Source organism: Cajanus cajan, chromosome 8, assembly GCF_000230855.2.
Source record: "Cajanus cajan strain Asha chromosome 8, NIPB_CcT2T_4, whole genome shotgun sequence".
Taxonomy (NCBI): Eukaryota; Viridiplantae; Streptophyta; class Magnoliopsida; order Fabales; family Fabaceae; genus Cajanus; species Cajanus cajan.
Genome location: NC_138524.1, coordinates 33,879,534 through 33,897,739, shown reverse-complemented (window position 1 = coordinate 33,897,739; position 18,206 = coordinate 33,879,534). Strand labels below are relative to the sequence as shown.

At 41.8% G+C, this 18,206-nt stretch overlaps 1 protein-coding gene across 1 annotated transcript; it reads left to right on the top strand.

Moving 5' to 3' along the window:
* Positions 1-2,419: 2,419 nt before the first annotated feature.
* On the top strand, positions 2,420-3,235 carry LOC145950435 (uncharacterized). The gene has a single exon (XM_083061524.1). The coding sequence runs from the start codon at positions 2,420-2,422 to the stop codon at positions 3,233-3,235; it is 816 nt and encodes a 271-aa protein (XP_082917650.1).
* Positions 3,236-18,206: the final 14,971 nt, after the last annotated feature.

Sequence of the window (18,206 nt, the reverse complement as noted above, 5' to 3'; positions counted from 1 at the left end):
CCATAACCTAAAGAGACCAAAACGTCAAAGAACAAAGAAGGAGGCAGCTAGGTCACGTAGTCACATTAGAATATTCAAGCTAGTCGCTGCCAAGTCAGCCCTACCCTAGACCTAAATGACCTAAAACGAAATTGGGCCCCCAACAATCAAGTCTGACCCAAGCTACAATAAAATAGAGTAAAGACTGAAAATAAATGATGAGGTGGAAAATGGTGCAGCGGTGACATGGCAGATGATGTGGAGCTCCTCTTGAAGTCCAAAAATTAATTCCAAGCCCAAATAATTATTAAACTGCCCTGAAAATAAAATTTGGAATAATTAGATTCAGAAAATTCAAATTAGTTAAAATATGAATTATCGGTCCAATTAAAGCCCAAATAGAAAACAGTGCAGAATATCAACAATTAAGCACAAATCGAAGATTAAAATAAGTACAGAAAGGTAAGAAAATAAGGGAAAATAATGACTCATCACGCAGCATCAACAATGTCCATACTGCCACCTCGGCCCCGCACCACAACATACCACCCATCACCTTCACGGATGATGACTACACTGGTATCTCTCCAAACCAGGATGATCCCATGGTCATCGCAGTGGAAGTCGCTAATGGTCCTATACTGGCCGACATTCCTAAGGTTAGACATTCCTCACTCCCTTATCCAACCTCACATAGAACCATTAGTCAGTTTTGCAGGAGAGCGAGTCCACACCCGCAGATACATTGACTTGCTGAAAACCTTTGGGATACCTCCTGACTCAAGGAGAATCATGGTCAGATACCTCCTCGTTGAGGCCAACACGTCGTACAACATCATCATCGGCAGCCCGACCCTGAACCAACTCGGAGTTGTGGTGTCCACCCCACACCTAACGATGAAATTCCCAAGGAGCAATGGCAAGATCATCTCAGTCAGAGCAAATCAGAAGACAGCTCGGCAATGCTATGCTGAAAGCTTGAAGGTCTCGCCATCCGAGGAACGCCACAAAGGTGACCTCCCTACGGTAGCTCACATCGCCCAGGTTGACATCACTGACTTGGACCCAAGGGCGAAATCCCATGATGAATGGCCAAGTCCCATCGACGAATGTGCAACTCCCCGGACAGTGTATGAAGATAAGTCGACAGTTAAACCCAATTCTGTGACAACGGCTCATTGAGGAGATCTCCAAAAATACCGACCTCTTCGCATGGTCAAGCGCAGACATGCTAGGTATTGATCCTAACCTCATTTGTCACAGGTTAGCCATTCACAAGGAAGCTAAGTCGATCGCTTAGAGAAAGAGAAAAGTCGGAGGAGAGCGACGCGATGCCATCGTTGCTGAGACACGAAAGTTGATGAACGCGGGCTTCATTCGCGAAGTCAGATACACCACGTGGCTGGCGAACAAGGTACTGGTCAAGAAGAATTCGGGGAAGTGGCGTATGTGCGTCAACTATACCGACCTCAACAAGGCGTGTCCCAAAGACTCATACCCCTTTTTGAGCATCAACAGGTTGGTTGACAGCGCTTCCGGCCATGCCTTCCTCAGTTTCCTCAACACATACTCAGGTTACAATCAGATCATGATGTACCCACCAGACGAGGAGCACACAGCCTTCATCATCGACCACGCAAATTTCTGCTATCGCGTGATGCCCTCCGGTCTCAAAAATGCTAGAGCCACTTACCAGCGTCTGATGGAAAAAGTCTTCCAGCACCAAATTGGAAGGAACATGGAGGTGTACGTGGATGACATGGTCGTCAAGACATTGTCAGTCGAGGCTCATGCCACCGACTTGGCCGAGGTGTTCAGCCAAATTCGAAAGCACAACATGCGCCTGAACCCGGAGAAATGTGTTTTCGGGGTCCAAGGAGGTAAATTTCTTGGCTTTATGATCATCAGCAGGGGAATTGAAGCTAACCTGGAGAAATGCAAAGCCATTATCCAGATGCAGAGTCCCCAAACCATTAAGGATGTCCAACGCTTGGCAGGAAGGTTAGTCTCTCTTTCCCGCTTCATCCCTGGGTTGGCAGAGAAAGCAGGGCCCATCTTCACCTTGCTGCGGAAGCCAAAGAACTTCGAGTGGACCGACCAATGCGAAAAAGCTTTCAAGAGCTTCAAAGTCTTCCTCACAACTCCACCGGTCCTTCAGAGGCCGGATCATCACGCCGACCTCCTCCCCTACCTGGCCGTGACAGAGGGCGGGATCAGCGCAGTCATAGTACAAGAGCACCACAAAGTGCAAACACCGATTTACTTCATCAGCCGAGTCCTTCAAGACACGGAAAAGCGATATCAAATGATCGAGAAGCTGGCATTAGCGCTCATCACTGCAGCTCAGTGTCTCCAACCTTACTTCCAAAGTCACCAGGTGGTCGTCAAAACTGACTACCCAATTGAGCAGATCTTGAGAAAGCCGTAACTCGTCGGGCGTATGATAGCATGGTTAGTGGAGCTATCCGAGTTCGGCATCCAATATGAAAGCCGAGGCCCCTTGAAAGCTCAGTGCCTAGCAGATTTTGTGGCTGAACTCACCCCAACCTCGACTAAGGAACAACAGGTATGGACTTTACACATTGATGGATCCTCCAATTCTAAAGGTGGTGGTGCAAGTATCATTTTGGAGGGACCAAATAAAGTCACCGTAGAGCAATCTCTCAAGTTCGGCTTCAAAGTCACCAACAATCAAGCAGAGTACGAAGCGTTACTTGCAGGATTGAGGTTGGCACGCGACCTCGAAGCAAAACGGTTGAGTTGTAATAGCGACTCAAAACTCATGGTAGAGCAACTCAGTGGAACATACCAAACCAAAGACACCCTACTGCAAAGGTATTTCCATGACGAATCCCAAAGGATCTCATCCTTTGACGAGTTCACTATACACCATGTGCCTCGAGAGCAGAATGCCAGGGCCGACCTCCTATCCAAGCTTGCCAGTACGAAGCGCCCCGGGCAACATCAGACCATCATCCATGAAACTTTGAACTCACCCAGCCTAGACGACAAAGTCATCAACACCAACGAACAAGGATGGATGACAGGAATATGGAACTACTTAAAGGAGGGTGCTCTACCCGAGGATAGAGATGAAGCACGAAAGATGAGGGTAAGGTCGACTAAGTTCGTCATCATTGGAGACGAGCTGTTCAAACGTGGCATCTCCACTCCTCTGCTGAAAATGCCTAACAGAATCCCAGGCCACCTATGTCGTCGAAGAGATCTACCAAGGAATCTGCAGGATGCATTCTAGGGCCCGCTCGATGGTGACCAGGGTACTTTGAGCTGGGTACTACTGGCCCACACTGAAGTCGGATTACCAGGCTTATGTACAAAGGTGCAAGGAATGTCAGCAGTTCGGCAATGCACATCGGCAACCACCTGAAGTCCTCCACCAGATGATGTCACCGTGGCCTTTCGTCCAGTAGGGAATGGACACCCTCAGACCATTTCCCCCTGTGAAGGGTCAACTCAAATTCCTCTTAGTGGCAATCGACTACTTCACCAAGTGGATCGAGGCGTGCCCACTTGCAAAGATCACCGCCGAGAATGTGCAGAAATTCACCTGGAAGAGCATCATTTGCAGGTTTGGCATCCCACATTCCCTCGTCACCGATAACGACAGATAGTTCGACACTCAGAACTTCGAGGACTTCCTCTGAGAGCTCGGAATCAAGCACTTCCCAACCTCGGTGGAGCATCCCCAAACCAATGGCCAGGCCGAAGCCGCAAACAAAGTAATACTCCGAGAGCTCAAGAAGCGACTAGGAAGCACCAAAGGACAATGGGTTGATGAACTCACCAACATTCTTTGGGTGTAACACTGTACCTCCTAATCCACAACGCAGGAAACGCCTTATAGGCTGACCTACGAAGCCGATGCCATGATTCTAGTGGAGGTCGGAGAGACATCGCATCGACATCATACCTTCAACAGTGAGCAAAATGCTCAAGAAATGGTAGTCAACCTCGACCTGATTGACGAGCTCCAAGAGGAAGCTTGGATCCATGAAGAAGCCTGCAAACTTCGAGCCTCTAGGAGATACAACACGCGATTCCGACCTCGCTCTTTCCATTTCGAGTCACAGAAGACCTTGAAAACGGGGCATACCGACTAAAAGAACTCAACGGAAAAACAATCCCACGAACTTGGAATTCCACACATCTCAAGTTTTACTTCAGTTGAAATGTACAAATGGGTTATTAACTCTTTTCCCGACTCAGTCTTTTGTCCCAAAAAACAAAAAAATGGGTTTTGGCTGAGAGGGTTTTTAACGAGGCATACCCTCAACATTAATAAAATGACTCATTTCACTCATATCTCCTTAATTTTACACCGCATTAGCAAGAATCATAGCATGTTAAGCTAAGGTCGAATCCGAACCTTGGCACGAATTACACTATGTTAAGCCAAGGTCAAATTCGAACCTTGGTACGAATTATATTACGCTAAGCCAAGGTCGAGTTCGAACCTCGGTGCGAATTATATCATGTTAAGCCAAGGTCGAATCCGAACCTTGGCACGAATTACACTATGTTAAGCCAAGGTCAAATTCAAACCTTGGTACAAATTATATTACGCTAAGCCAAGGTCGAGTTCGAACCTCGGTGCGAATTATATCATGTTAAGCCAAGGTCGAATCCGAACCTTGGCACGAATTACACTATGTAAAGCCAAGGTCGAATTCGAACCTTGGTACGAATTATATTACGCTGAGCCAAGGTCGAGTTCGAACCTTGGTGCGAATTATATCATGTTAAGCCAAGGTCGAATTCGAACCTCGGCGCAAATTATGTCATTTTAAGCCAAGGTTAAGTTCGAACCTTGACACGATCAAAATCAAAAACAAAGGTCAAGATTGAACCTTCACAAGCCAAGCACGAACCTCAGAATGCAAAATAAAGGCCAAGTATTGAGCCTCAAAAATGGGCTACAACTAAGCCTAAAATCCGGATTCAATTATGAGTCTAAAGCCAAAGGTCAAGATAGAACCTTTAGACAAGTGCAAATCAAATAAGAACCACAAATGAGAAAAGAAAATTATATACATAACAGGTTCATTAACACAGGATATGAGTTTAATAGGCAAGAATAATAAGCTAAGTTATTACAAGACAGTAGCCTAAGTAGTAGTATTCTCGCTCGAGCTCTCGCGGAGGTCGTCTTCCTTCACCAGTTGGCCCACCTCGCACCTCTTTCTCTACATGCATAGTAGAGAGGTCGAACCCTGGTGCAAGAAACCTCGCCTGATGCGTTGCCTTGGAAAAACCCCTCTTGTGCTCCACCAAGATAGCTCACTCAGTCTCGATGAGCTTTCTCTCTAAGCCTGCCTTCGCTGCGGCCATGTTATCAAGGTCAGCCTTTAGAGCTCCGACCTCCTCTTCCTTGCCGACCAAAAGCACCTCGTCACAGAGACGCCTCTCGGCTGCTTCTACCAGCTCAGCCCTCAACCCCGAGACCTCGTCCTCCAGAGAGCACGCCTGGTCCTGAGAAGATTTGGAAACCTCCTGAAGCTCGCCAACTTGGGAAGCAAAAACTTCATTAGCCTTCAGAGCAATCTCCAAAGACTTCTGAGTCCTCGCAAGATCCCTCCTCGTGGCTTGCAGCTCGGCCTCATTCTTCCTCTTAGCCTCGCCTAGAGCGGCGCCCAAGGCCCGATTCTCCTCCTTCAGGGGCTGAACTCAGCTTCTAGCACTCTCGAGCTCCCCCTGCAACTTCGACCACTTGCTCTTCCAATGGTCCACAATGGTGATCGACCTCTGCAGGAAGACCTCCGCAAAGTCTAGGCCCTCCACTAGCCCGACCTTCTCAATCATTGCCTTGTCAGCCGAGCAAAGTGAACCTCTCGGGTAGAAGGTCTCGGCGGTCACCTTCAAACTCCACATCGAGTCCACATCCGATGACACGCTCACATGGTCCAACCTCGCTAGGGGGTGACTAACATTGAAGCACTGCATGATGAATTTTCCCTTTGGAGCCCCTGGCGGAGGAGGAGGCGACACAACGGCTGCAAGAGTTAGCGTCTGGGTCGTAGAGCTCGGTCCCTCTCCACGGGCCTCGGCGGGAGCTAAAGTAGGAGCCGCCTACACAGCAATTGAGGCATTCGACCCTGGCACCTCTGAGTTCGGCTCCACTCGAGCCTCGGCAGAAGCCGGCACAGGCCCCGCCTACACAAAGCACGAAAAATTTTCTAAGTTATTAAATAGGGAAATCACACAATGTGGAAGAAAAACCATAAGAAGAAAGAAACAAACCTACGTCTCACGAGCAACCTCCTCCACAACCACTCTGGATGATCCCTCAGGTGGAGGACTCCCATTTAGGTCGACCGGGTCGGCATCGACGGCCTTCGAGGTCACCTCCTCGACGTCACGAGGGGCCGAGATCTCCCCGAACCTCTTCTCTCCCCTCTTTTTTTTTCTATAGTGTCAAGGGGAGCGACCTCCTCTTCACCGACCTCGAGAACCTTGAGCTCCTCCACGTTGTAGCGGGCTTTCAGCTCGTGCCATTTGCTTTTCTCCATTATACTTGCAAGCACAAAAATCCAACACATAAGAAAAAGAAAAAAGATAGAAACCCTAACGACTAAGGATGACGAGGTACTCACTTTCTAAACCCCTCTCATTGTTCGCTAAGTTAGCAAGCGACAGGACGAGCTTGCAATCCAAGGGACGAGGGAGTGCGGCTAGGTCGGCAATGGCAGCCGTATCCGAATCTGTCAGTTGAAGACCACTTGACCCATTGAACTTAATCAGATTCTACTGCCAAAAAAGAGGGAACCTCGGCAACCCACCAAAGTGGAAGACCTCATTGACTAGAGGGTCGGCCTCCTTAGGCAAAACTCGGAAGAACTCCTTTTTGAAGCTCTTGTAAGACTGGGAGTAAAGTGAGAACAACCCTCCATCCTTACTCCTATTCAGAGACACCCAACCTAGGGGAGGCTCACCCAACTTGAGTTGGTAGAAATGAAGGAAAGCGGGCAATGACAACCCTATCCCCAGGGCCGAGCACAGGACTTGAAAAGCCCTCAAAAAACCCTAACTATTGGGGTGCAGCTGGCAATGAGTCGCATTGATGAAATTCAAAAAATCACACTCAAATTGAGTGAAGGGCAGACATACACCTAAATCCCTAAAAAAACACTAGTACATATAAAAAAAATGGGTATTAGGGGTATCCCCTATATACACACGATCGTCGGGTTGACAAGGCTCAACCCGGATGAGCTTGGAAATGGATGCTTGGTAGATCTGTTCGCTCAAGAAATGATTTAAAGATGCTCTAGAACTCTCTGACGTCCCCTCTAACCCATTCATAGCCAGGAGCGGTGATGGCGGGGTGAGAATCCCTAGGGTTATTCCCACCCTTCTTCTTTTCAGTGGCGGCCGTCTCGTCGGCCACCGCCTTGCCGCGCGCCTTGCCCTTGCCCTTGGCTGGCACAGAAAGTGTGGCACTATTCTCTCTAGCCATCAAAAGACGAAACGACTCAAAAGGGGGAAAGTGGAAGGAAGAAGGAAACCAACAGAGAGAAAGAACGAGGAAGAAGGTAGAGTAGGGGAAGTACTTGGTACTCCTCAGAAAATGACCTTAACAATGACTCGATTGCTAGAAATAGCGACGACAGGGCACAACGGAGTCACTAAGAGAAAATGGAGATGAAGGTAGGCGATGAAGAGAAGAGCGTACGAGGAAAGATAAAGATATGAAAGTGAGATATGTGCGTAGAGGAGAGGGAAAAAATGGTTTCAAAACGAGAACGTGGACGGACGTGACACGAGGGCATAGAAACGACAAAAATAATGGGCATTAAATGAAACCCATTATGATGGGTAAAACCATCATTACAAAACCGTCAGTACCCATTAACACGCCTGATGGACTCCTTCCACCAAGGGGATGATCAAACGTTCAATGGTGAAGAGCAGCTCCTTTCCAAGGCCAAGATGGTGACCTTAGAGGGTGGACGTTCCTTCAAGGGTGAGGCTAAGTGATGGTGGGCGTGAAAGCTGGAGTCTTGGGCGAATAGGAGAAAGGTTGAGAGGATGGTGTTTTGGGTGTTCTAGTTGGCTCTCTTCACTAAGTGGAGGTGAAGGCCATTCAAGGTATCCCTAAACTCACTCTAAGGAGGAGATAAGAGAGGTAGGCCGAATAGACCTAGTGACTAAGGAGAGGATTTGAGGCAAAAATGCTCACTCAAATTCATATATTCCAAAGTATTTACAAGGTGTGGGGTGTTGGGTATTTATAGGAGGGGAGGCATCTAGGGTTGCATTTGGAGTAGGCAAATGCATTCCAAATGAAATGCAAATGAACCCTAGATGCAACATGGTGGCCAAGGATGGAATCTTTGGGTTTAGATTGGCTATATCTAGGTGCATGATAAGACCATGCAACCTTTGCCCTCCACTTGGGCCTAAGCCTTTCTAACACCAAAAATAAATCCAATGAACACCAAAAAAATGCGTCACCCTTCTAGTTAACACCCTAGCCCAAAATTAAAAATCCTAATCATCTAGAGCACCCCATAATACAAGGGTAAAATTGGAAATACAAGTAAAATAAATTCTATGATTAAAAAGAACTTAGGAGCTAAGGTCCAAAAGTGGCCTCACTAACCCATTCCTCTTGCCTCCTTTAATATATCACCTCTTGGTCTTCTCGGCCTTAGTGTTATTCCATCATTCCCTCCCTCTTGAAAAGGATTTGACCTCAAATCAAGAGGTTCCTCATGGTGGGCATCATGACCAACAAAAACATAAAAATAAGCATTAGAGGTAATAGTATATGATAGAAATGGAAAGTGTATCCTAAGAGGAGTTCTACTAAAAATGCTAAAAAGATTGTCTAAATTAAAAGGACTAGACTTTCTAATGTTAAGGATAGGATCCTCCCCACGGTGAAGTCTAGGTGTATAACTAAAACCTAAAAAGGTAAAAAGACTAAAACTATAGCACACTAATGTATTAGTCCTAAAAACTAAAATATCTTGTTGGAAGTGCCCAATGTAATGACCTAGGTATGTATTGGAAAATAAAGAAAACTTAACTAAAAAATTACCTAAACAACTTTGTATTGCATAATTTTTTAGATACATATGAGAAAAAGGTGTTAAGAGGAGTCTAGGAAACTCATATAATCTAAGTTTGTCTTGTAGGAAAGTATTCAAGTTAAGTTCAAATAAGTTTGAACTTCCTTCAAGATCAAAAATAGAAGATACAACACCATGAGATGTATCCAACAAACCATACAAACCAAAAGTTGGGTGCTTTATGAAGAAAACTAAAGTAGAAAGAGTCTTAAAGAAAGAAGGCTTATCTTCCTTGGGCACCACCAAGGAAGTAGCACAAGAAGTGGGACTAAGTGAAGTCCACTTCTTCTTCACTAAATCTTGAAGTTGAGATTCTTTTTCTTTAAAAAGGATTTGTTTTTGAATCTCCACTTCATGACTAGTGGCAACGTGAGAGAAAGAGTTAAGGTCTTGATGAATGAAGAAAGTCTTTTTAAAATCATTTTCAATGGGAAAGTGACTCTCTTCAAGCATAAGCCCTTTGGAAGAAACATTATCCTCCTTACTCTTCTCTAAGAGTGTTGGTTTTTGTTTTTCATTTTCTAGCCACTCTTTAACCTTCTCTATACTTTTCTTTATTTTTTCTTTCTTTTCTATTTTCTTTTCTTTTTCTTTCCTTCTAAGTTCCTCCTCTCTTGTATTTTCTTGCTCATGCATACTCCTAGGAACTCTAACTTCTTTGCCTTTTTGAGATCTAGTTGGAATAATCCTAGGTTGGGATCCACTAGTTTCTCTCCTCTCAACTAATTTTGCAAGTAGTTGTTTTATTTCCTCATTATTTTTTTCAAACTCTTTTTCTTTTCTTCTCAATTCTTCCTCTCTTTTTATATTTTCCTCTTCTTTTTTTCTTAGGTACTCTTTGAGTTGCCTAATTTCTTCCCTAACACTAGACCTAGTACTACAAGAGTTATGACCATGGACACTATAGAATGATCACTCATCTTTGATCCAAAAAGGTTTTCACAAAGTGTTTTCAAAAAGGTTTGAAAAAGTTTTCACAAAGAGTGAGTGATAAAAGGGTTTTCACAAAAAAGGATTTTCAAGGTGCAAGATAGGTATGAAAAGGCCTAAGTGTACAAAGTGAACTATCAAGGGAGGTGGACTACTAAGAATCACTTAAAAACCAAGCCTTTTCAAGTAAAAATCACTAAGCCTTTTCACACTTTTCTCACAAAAACAATTTTCACAATACTAAGGTGTGTGATGTGCACGCCCCCCTAGTAGGAAAATGAAGCCTTCTAAACGAAACAAATAAACAATGTAAAGTCCTAGGCAAATATACTACCAAAGCTTTAAAGCATGCAAAGGAAAGCACTTAAAGCATATGCTAGTCGGTTTCCTAGGTGAAGGTTTTCAAATCACCTTCAAACTACACGAAACTACCACCAAACTGAAAAGGTTTAAAAATGGCCAATTACAAACCAAAAATGAATGAAACCAAGGCCAAAAACACAAGAGGCCGAAATTTAACAAGAAAGAAATAAGTAGAAGGAAAAAAAAGGAAGTCTCCAAGTCTTCAATTCTCCACCCCTTCACAATGAACACCCAATGTTAGTCTTGAAATGGTGTTTGCACTCTTTGAATTGGTGTGATCCTCCAAAGTTCCTTGAACTCCAATCGGACAACCCCTCCACTCAATCCACCAAGAAAGTGTGTAGTGTTTTAGAAGTTTTCCCCACCTAGATCAAGAAGAAAACACAACCCAAGAGTACAAGAGGCCAAGAAAGAAAAACTAAAAAGGCACAATTAAGAAAAGGCTAAACTCAAATGGAATTTATGAGACAAACTTAAGAGTAGAAGAAAGACTCAAAAACTGAAATTAAGGCACATTAATAAAAGGAAAGCACACAAAAGAGTAATTCCTAGAATGACACTAGAATAGAATTAGCAAGTAGGCTTAAAAGAAAAATTATGCACTTAACATGTTTGATTTATTGTCTCATTCGGCCATTAAGTATTGTCCAATGGTCCAAGAATTAACTCCAAGTGCTATGGTATGAAAGTTGGTCCAAAACTCCACAAGTCTAGCAAAGGTTCCCTTTTTCTTGTTTTTGGTTTCTTTGTTCTTTTTGGGCTTGTCCAAGTCTTGGCTTTTTTTTTTTTTTTTTTTTGTTCAAAATCCAGCCACTTTTCTCTTTTTTCTTTTGAATTTTATACTATTCCTTTGCTTGGGTTTTACACTTGTTTTTGGTGGTTTTGTTAGCAACTTTTTGGAGTATTCTTTTAGCAACTTACACTAGCTCAATGAGACAAAATTTGAGTGTTTTTCTTAAGTTTTTAATAACCCACGTCCAGCAGCAAAGATAGGCATACTGAAATCAATTTCACACTCAAATTATCAAACATCATGTAGGCATACAAGTTCACCAAGGAATACACAAAAAATTGGCCGAAAACTTGAAGTAAGTATGTGTAAAGGAATTAATCACACATGATATTTTAAGTGATGTAGAACATGCTAGAACTAATTAGCATGCATGATTGACTCTCTAAAGCACATCAAGGACTCACGGCCATTTTATCAAACAAGTGGCATGCATGTCATTTTTTGTTCATTTCAAAGGCTAAGCATAAAAAACTTGGAATTTCTTTCAAGGTAGTTCAAAGAGACAAGCTTATGAGAAAACCGGATGGATTAAAAAAAATAAAAACATTAATGTATAACATGCAGCCCAAAATTTCCAGCAACTCAAAAATTTAAAGAAAAAAGCAAGAACCTAAATAAGAAAGCCTAAAATGCCAAGATGATTCACAAAGAACATATGGTATGAATCAACACATGAGAAGAGATTTATGGATCATCAAAATATGGCAATTAAGATGATTCATTTAGGCACACTTAGGAGACATGTAAGGAAGACATGACATGACCGAATATTTTTAGAGATAAAGAGATTGTTACCCTTGAAGAACCAAGGCTCTAGATACCACTTGATGGACTCCTTCCACCAAGGGGATGATCAAACGTTCAATGGTGAAGAGCAGCTCCTTTCCAAGGCCAAGATGGTGACCTTAGAGGGTGGACGTTCCTTCAAGGGTGAGGCTAAGTGATGGTGGGTGTGAAAGGTGGAGTCTTGGGCGAATAGGAGAAAGGTTGAGAGGATGGTGTTTTGGGTGTTCTAGTTGGCTCTCTTCACTAAGTGGAGGTGAAGGCCATTCAAGGTATCCCTAAACTCACTCTAAGGAGGAGATAAGAGAGGTAGGCCGAATAGACCTAGTGACTAAGGAGAGGATTTGAGGCAAAAATGCTCACTCAAATTCATATATTCCAAAGTATTTACAAGGTGTGGGGTGTTGGGTATTTATAGGAGGAGAGGCATCTAGGGTTGCATTTGGAGTAGGCAAATGCATTCCAAATGAAATGCAAATGAACCCTAGATGCAACTTGGTGGCCAAGGATGGAATCTTTGGGTTTAGATTGGCTATATCTAGGTGCATGATAAGACCATGCAACCTTTGCCCTCCACTTGGGCCTAAGCCTTTCTAACACCAAAAATAGATCCAATGAACACCAAAAAAATGCGTCACCCTTCTAGTTAACACCCTAGCCCAAAATTAAAAACCCTAATCATCTAGAGCACCCCATAATACAAGGGTAAAAAGGGAAATACAAGGGAAAATAAATTCTAAGTCCTAAACACCCCAAAATACAAGGGTAAAATTGGAAATACAAGTAAAATAATTTCTATGATTAAAAAGAACTTAGGAGCTAAGGTCCAAAAGTGGCCTCACTAACCCATTCCTCTTGCCTCCTTTAATATATCACCTCTTGGTCTTCTCGGCCTTAGTGTTATTCCATCAACGCCGCCCACGCGTTTCAGAGAACGAGGTGACACTTAGGACACATGGCGTCACGTCGAGGAAGCGTACACGAAGAGTCATGACCCTTTGTCGAACTCGGCATTAACTCCTCGACCCACGGTCTTCAGAGCTCGGGGAGCTAGTGTACTATCCGTACCGCGAAGCCCAGCTTGAGGTCGGCATCACAGCGTAGAATGACATCGGATATGTGCCATGCGACATCGGCCAAGACAAAGGCCCATTATCTGAACAGGTCACAACTGATCTCAGGCCCAAAGCCCAGATAAACCCTAATTCACACTAAGGTACGTGCATTACTTATACGAGACCCATACATCCACAAACACTAACTTTAGCATCAAAGTCTCTTTTGCAGGTACCACCCGCACTTTGGAACAGCGAACGTACCCAGCGAAGGAGGCTAACCAATCTTGCCCAGCAGATCATCCCCTACAACCGATCTCCGGTAAGAACAGCTTTTGTGTCCATGCTACTCTTTAAACACTAAAAACACACATATGTGGAGAAAAAAAATGATGTAGAATAATGGCACACCTTAATGAGAGACCTCATTTCTCCCTCTCAAACTTAGATCTTCTATATTCAAGTAGTCTCATTTTTTAAACTAATAGACTATTCTTTCAGAAGCTTATAATACACTACTTTTTACTAGAGCTATCAAAATGGGCTTGGCCCGGCAAGCCAACCCGGCTCACCACGGGTTCGAGCCGGGTTGGGTTAAAAAAAATTTGAAAATTTTAATACATGTTAAATTTGAACCCGGCTCACCACCAACCCGGCTCACCCGGGTTGAACCCGTGGTGAGCCGGGCTGGCCCACCAACCCGTGATTAAATTTTTTTTTTTGAAAAAATATAATAATTATTGGGTCATGGTGCAGTCCAACATGAGAAATAATAATTTAATGTTGGATTGTGATTTGTAATTTTTGTGATTTTGGATTGTATTTGAAGTTTAAGATAATTTTGGATTATATTTATCTATTTGAGATTATTTAGATTTGATTTGATTGTATTTAAAATTATCATTTAATGTTTGGGATGAATAATTCATTTAAGGATGTCTTAATTAAGAATCTCAGATTTTTAAAATAAGTTTAAATTTTTGGGCTTTAGTTGTATATTAAGAAAAAAAAATAAAAAAAATTGTTTTTTTTTAAGGTGAGCCAACCCGTTTAACCTACCAACCCGTGGTGGGCCGGGCCGGGCTCGATTTTTTTGAGCTCACTGATAAATGAGCCGGGTTGGGTTGGCCCACCAAATGGCCAACCCGTGGTGGGCCGCGCCGGGCCGGGCCGGGTAGCCCGTTTTGACAACTCTACTTTTTACCCAACCATGCATTATAGAATGAATACTTGTAGAAGACTAATCTATAACAATTTTATCATAAGCCACACATGAAGTAGTTCTCATATTTTTTGTTGACACTGAAGCAAATTGGTCCTAATGGTGTAGGCCAATAGCAAGCTAATGCATAATGTTTCATAGTGACCATACTTTTTAGATTTATTAAATAAATCCAATTTCCTCATTTAATCACAGTTCCTACTAAGCAAATTGAAGATATTTTGATTGTATTATGCATAGATGAAGATATTATAAACTAAAAAATTAGTCATTTGTTGCCATGTGTGAACAATGTTTAGGTAGAAGGGTTAAGAAAAAGACCATGTGAGGTTCCACAAACTCTTTGTTGGGGTTGCATGATTTGAGGCTTTAATGCTCGTTTGGTGGTCATCTTTACCAACTAGGCCCCTTCTTTATTTTTTCCATCTGAAAGATACTCAACTCTTTTTATCTGGTCATGTAAATTTTTGTCAACTCATATTAGTAACATGATTTAGATGCTTAATCTTCTAATTGGTTTATAATCATATAGGCATTCTCAGCTTCCTTCTAGGTTAGAATTAGTTTATTGTTGCAAATCCCCCTTTAATGATGTATTTAATTTGCTTACATTTATTGGTTAGATATAAATTGAAGAAGGAAAAATGACCATTTCAATTTTCCTAGACTTGCAATATTGCTATGAGGTTGAGTTTTGAAAGTTTTTGAATGACACTACCAAAGCAAAAGCAATGTCATGTGCTATGCTTTTATTTCTCAAATACTTTAAGGGCCAAGAACTTCTAGTTGTTTTGCAAGACTATGACTACTCATTAGACATGTGGACTCTTGGTTACATGTTTGTTGGAATGGTGAGAATTACTACTATAGGCTACTACTTACTAGATATATGTGACTTACCCTTGGCGTTATTTAATACGAAGTCAAATTTTGAATCTACATGTGAAAAACGGTGAAATTCTAGGTTATGATCCATTTACTTCATGTAGATATTTTGCAAGGAACTTTATTTTATGGCGACGACAACCACAATTAGTTTGTCAAAATAGCTAAGGTAACATTCATGGTGGTTCAGTAATATATAAAAATCACAAAATTATCATGTTGATGTTATGCAAGTTAATCTTAATTTTAGTTTTTGATTATAATATCTTGTCTTTTCATTTTAAGGATGTTTACTATATATATATATATAATAAAATAACATCTTTATTTATTAACGACAAGAGGAATTCGAGAATATATTTTCTCAAGTTAGGTTCAACACTGCATCTTGTGTTGGAGGCTTAGAATCATCCCCCTTAGAGTGTGCTAAGGAAGGGAAACTTAGTAATACAAGTTGGTTTGCTACAGCTGGTGGCTTGAAAAAGGGATGGTAGCTCTATTAGGATGAAAAATTTACTAATAGTTGTAGACACCCAATTTCGTCCAGGGTACCCAAACCAAGGACAAAGGTCTACTAGAGCGAGACAAACGACCCTAGAGTGGCCCAACGCGTTGGGAAACATTTTTGTCATGATAATGTCTCTCGTTACAAACCTTATTTTAATGATCCGACCGTCGAAGTTAAATATCAATGTATTGAGAAGATATCATCAAAATTTCAGCATGATCCAATAATTAACGAATTTTTTAGAAGTCTCAGACTACAGTTGGAAAAAGCAACATGTAAGGTCCCTAAGGGCCCAATAGAGCACCTAAACAGGCCAAGATGGCTCCGAAAGGCCTAGAAAACTAAAAAAAAAACTAATTCAAGGCATAGATTAGCCGTTCCCAAATTGGAACAGAACATTCCCAATGTTGGAATGGCCCGTTCTGAAATCAGAACGGCCTGTTCCCTTTTCCAGAAAATTTTGCGTTAGGTAGCATTTTTGTTTTGATAATATCTCTCACTAAAGACCGAATTTTCACGATCAGACTGTTGAATTTAAAAATAAATGTATTAAGAAGATATCATCAAATTTTTAGCATGATCCAACAGTTAATGATTTCTATTGAGGCCACGCATTGCAGGTGAAAAATATGAGTCTTATACCAAACAATGTTTTTGTTATGACAATATCTCGCACTATAGACCTAATTTCAATGATCCAACCGTTGATATTGAAGATAAATATATTGTGAGGATACCATAAACAAACCAGCATGATCCGACGGTTAACGAGTTCTTTAGAGGTCTTGCATGGTTCTTAGAAAAATATTGTATTTTTATAAATTTGTCCCATATCGGATAGCTTTCTTATGCTTCTGCCTCCTAGTTGGCTATATAAGAAACCCTCTGGCCAAGGGATTACAAATCGAAAAATTTGCATAGCTTCCCCCTCTTTATAAAACTCTAAGTGATATTGAGGATTTTGTAGAGCGAAGGGCTGCCAAAACGCGCCCCGCACGCATTTGGGAAGATTCTCTTATAAAAGGCTTGCTTCAGAGGTTCTAAATTTGTTGAGTGTGTGGTTTACTCTCACAAAGAGGATACAAAGATTTACTGCACTCACTAGGGTTTATGTTCCTAAGTTACACTTAGAACTCCTTAGTCTACAAAGATAAATACAATATTGTACATTTGACTATGTATGCTCTGTCTCTGGTTTTGTTGCTTCTTGGGATTGGAATCACTCTTCGCCAGCCGTTCCAGGTTTGGAGTCATGACATGTTTATAGCCTCTATAAAATCTGCCCGTTGCAAGTGTCCATTGAAGCAGAATGTAGTCATTCATAACTAGTTCGATTTCTCATTTAAATCACTTGACTTTGCATTAAATGTTGCTTCCTGTTTATAAACATTGCGTGAAGTCTTCCAAGTTTTAGTTGCAGTGTCTGACTTTAACTATGACCTAGGAAATTCTTGTCCTTTTTCGGTCATCGTAGTTGCAGAGGCGTTGTCTTTATCTGAAAAAAGTAATGTACTTTTTCTGACACATGCATGCTTTGACTTTTGGGCTTGTATTTCTTTTTCTTCTTCTTATTTTCCTTCCAGCACGCGATCATATTAAGAGCTTTTTGTATGATTATAGACAATGCTTGAATTGTCCCTTGAGACTTGATTCTTCAAATGCTTGCATGACAGTCTTCGTCTACATCTGGTAGTCCATGTGCATCTCAAGACTTGATCTTTGTCTGAGCATTTGTCATCAATGCTTTGAGTTCCTTTGCTCTGGTCAATCTTGTAGATGGAAAAACTTCATTTCTGTCTGGAATGCTTTTCAGTCTGTGTTGTCCTATGTCTAATATGAAGTTGTCTTTCATCTGATTCTTGACCAACCTTCGTCTGAATCCTTATGTTGCGCTTTATGTTGTGCTTGACACACCTACGTCTGGTATTTGATCCAACATCGTTTGGTGCTCATGTCATATTTCATCTTGCATTTGACTTTGCTTTGTCTGATCCTCGTGTTGTGCTTTGCCTTGACTAATCTTCATCTGGTACTTGAAGAGGTTTCGTCTGTGGTCTGTATGGAAATCTTCTCGTTCTTGAATGCGCTTCGTTTGAAGCTTGATCATTTTCCTTCTTGTGCTAGACTTGGCTTCGTTTGACCTTTCCATCTGATGCTTGAAGCTTTCCTTCCTTTATCTTGGTTCTAGTATAAGAAGTGGCACATGCTCTGTTCTTCAACTTGCCTGTACTTATGTTTTTCTGAAACACTAACACACATGTCAGAAATAATAATATGTATTATATTTGTCTCATTCAAAACTTTGCTGGGAATTGCTTCGTCTAACTTAATAAGTAATAGTGGTGTTAAAATTGATGAACTTGGATTTACCTTGTTCGACCTTAATAAAGTTAGTCATAAGGAAGACCCTTTCATCATGACTATCCAACTAAAACAAGTATTTTATGTCACTGATCCATCTAATAATAGGTGATCAGTTGTTCTACAAGGTAGAAGTAACAATGTAGGTGATGAATTTGGAGATTCAGTTGATATTATGGATACTCTTTATTTATCAACACTTGTGCTAACTATTAATGAAGAAGATGATGTTGAT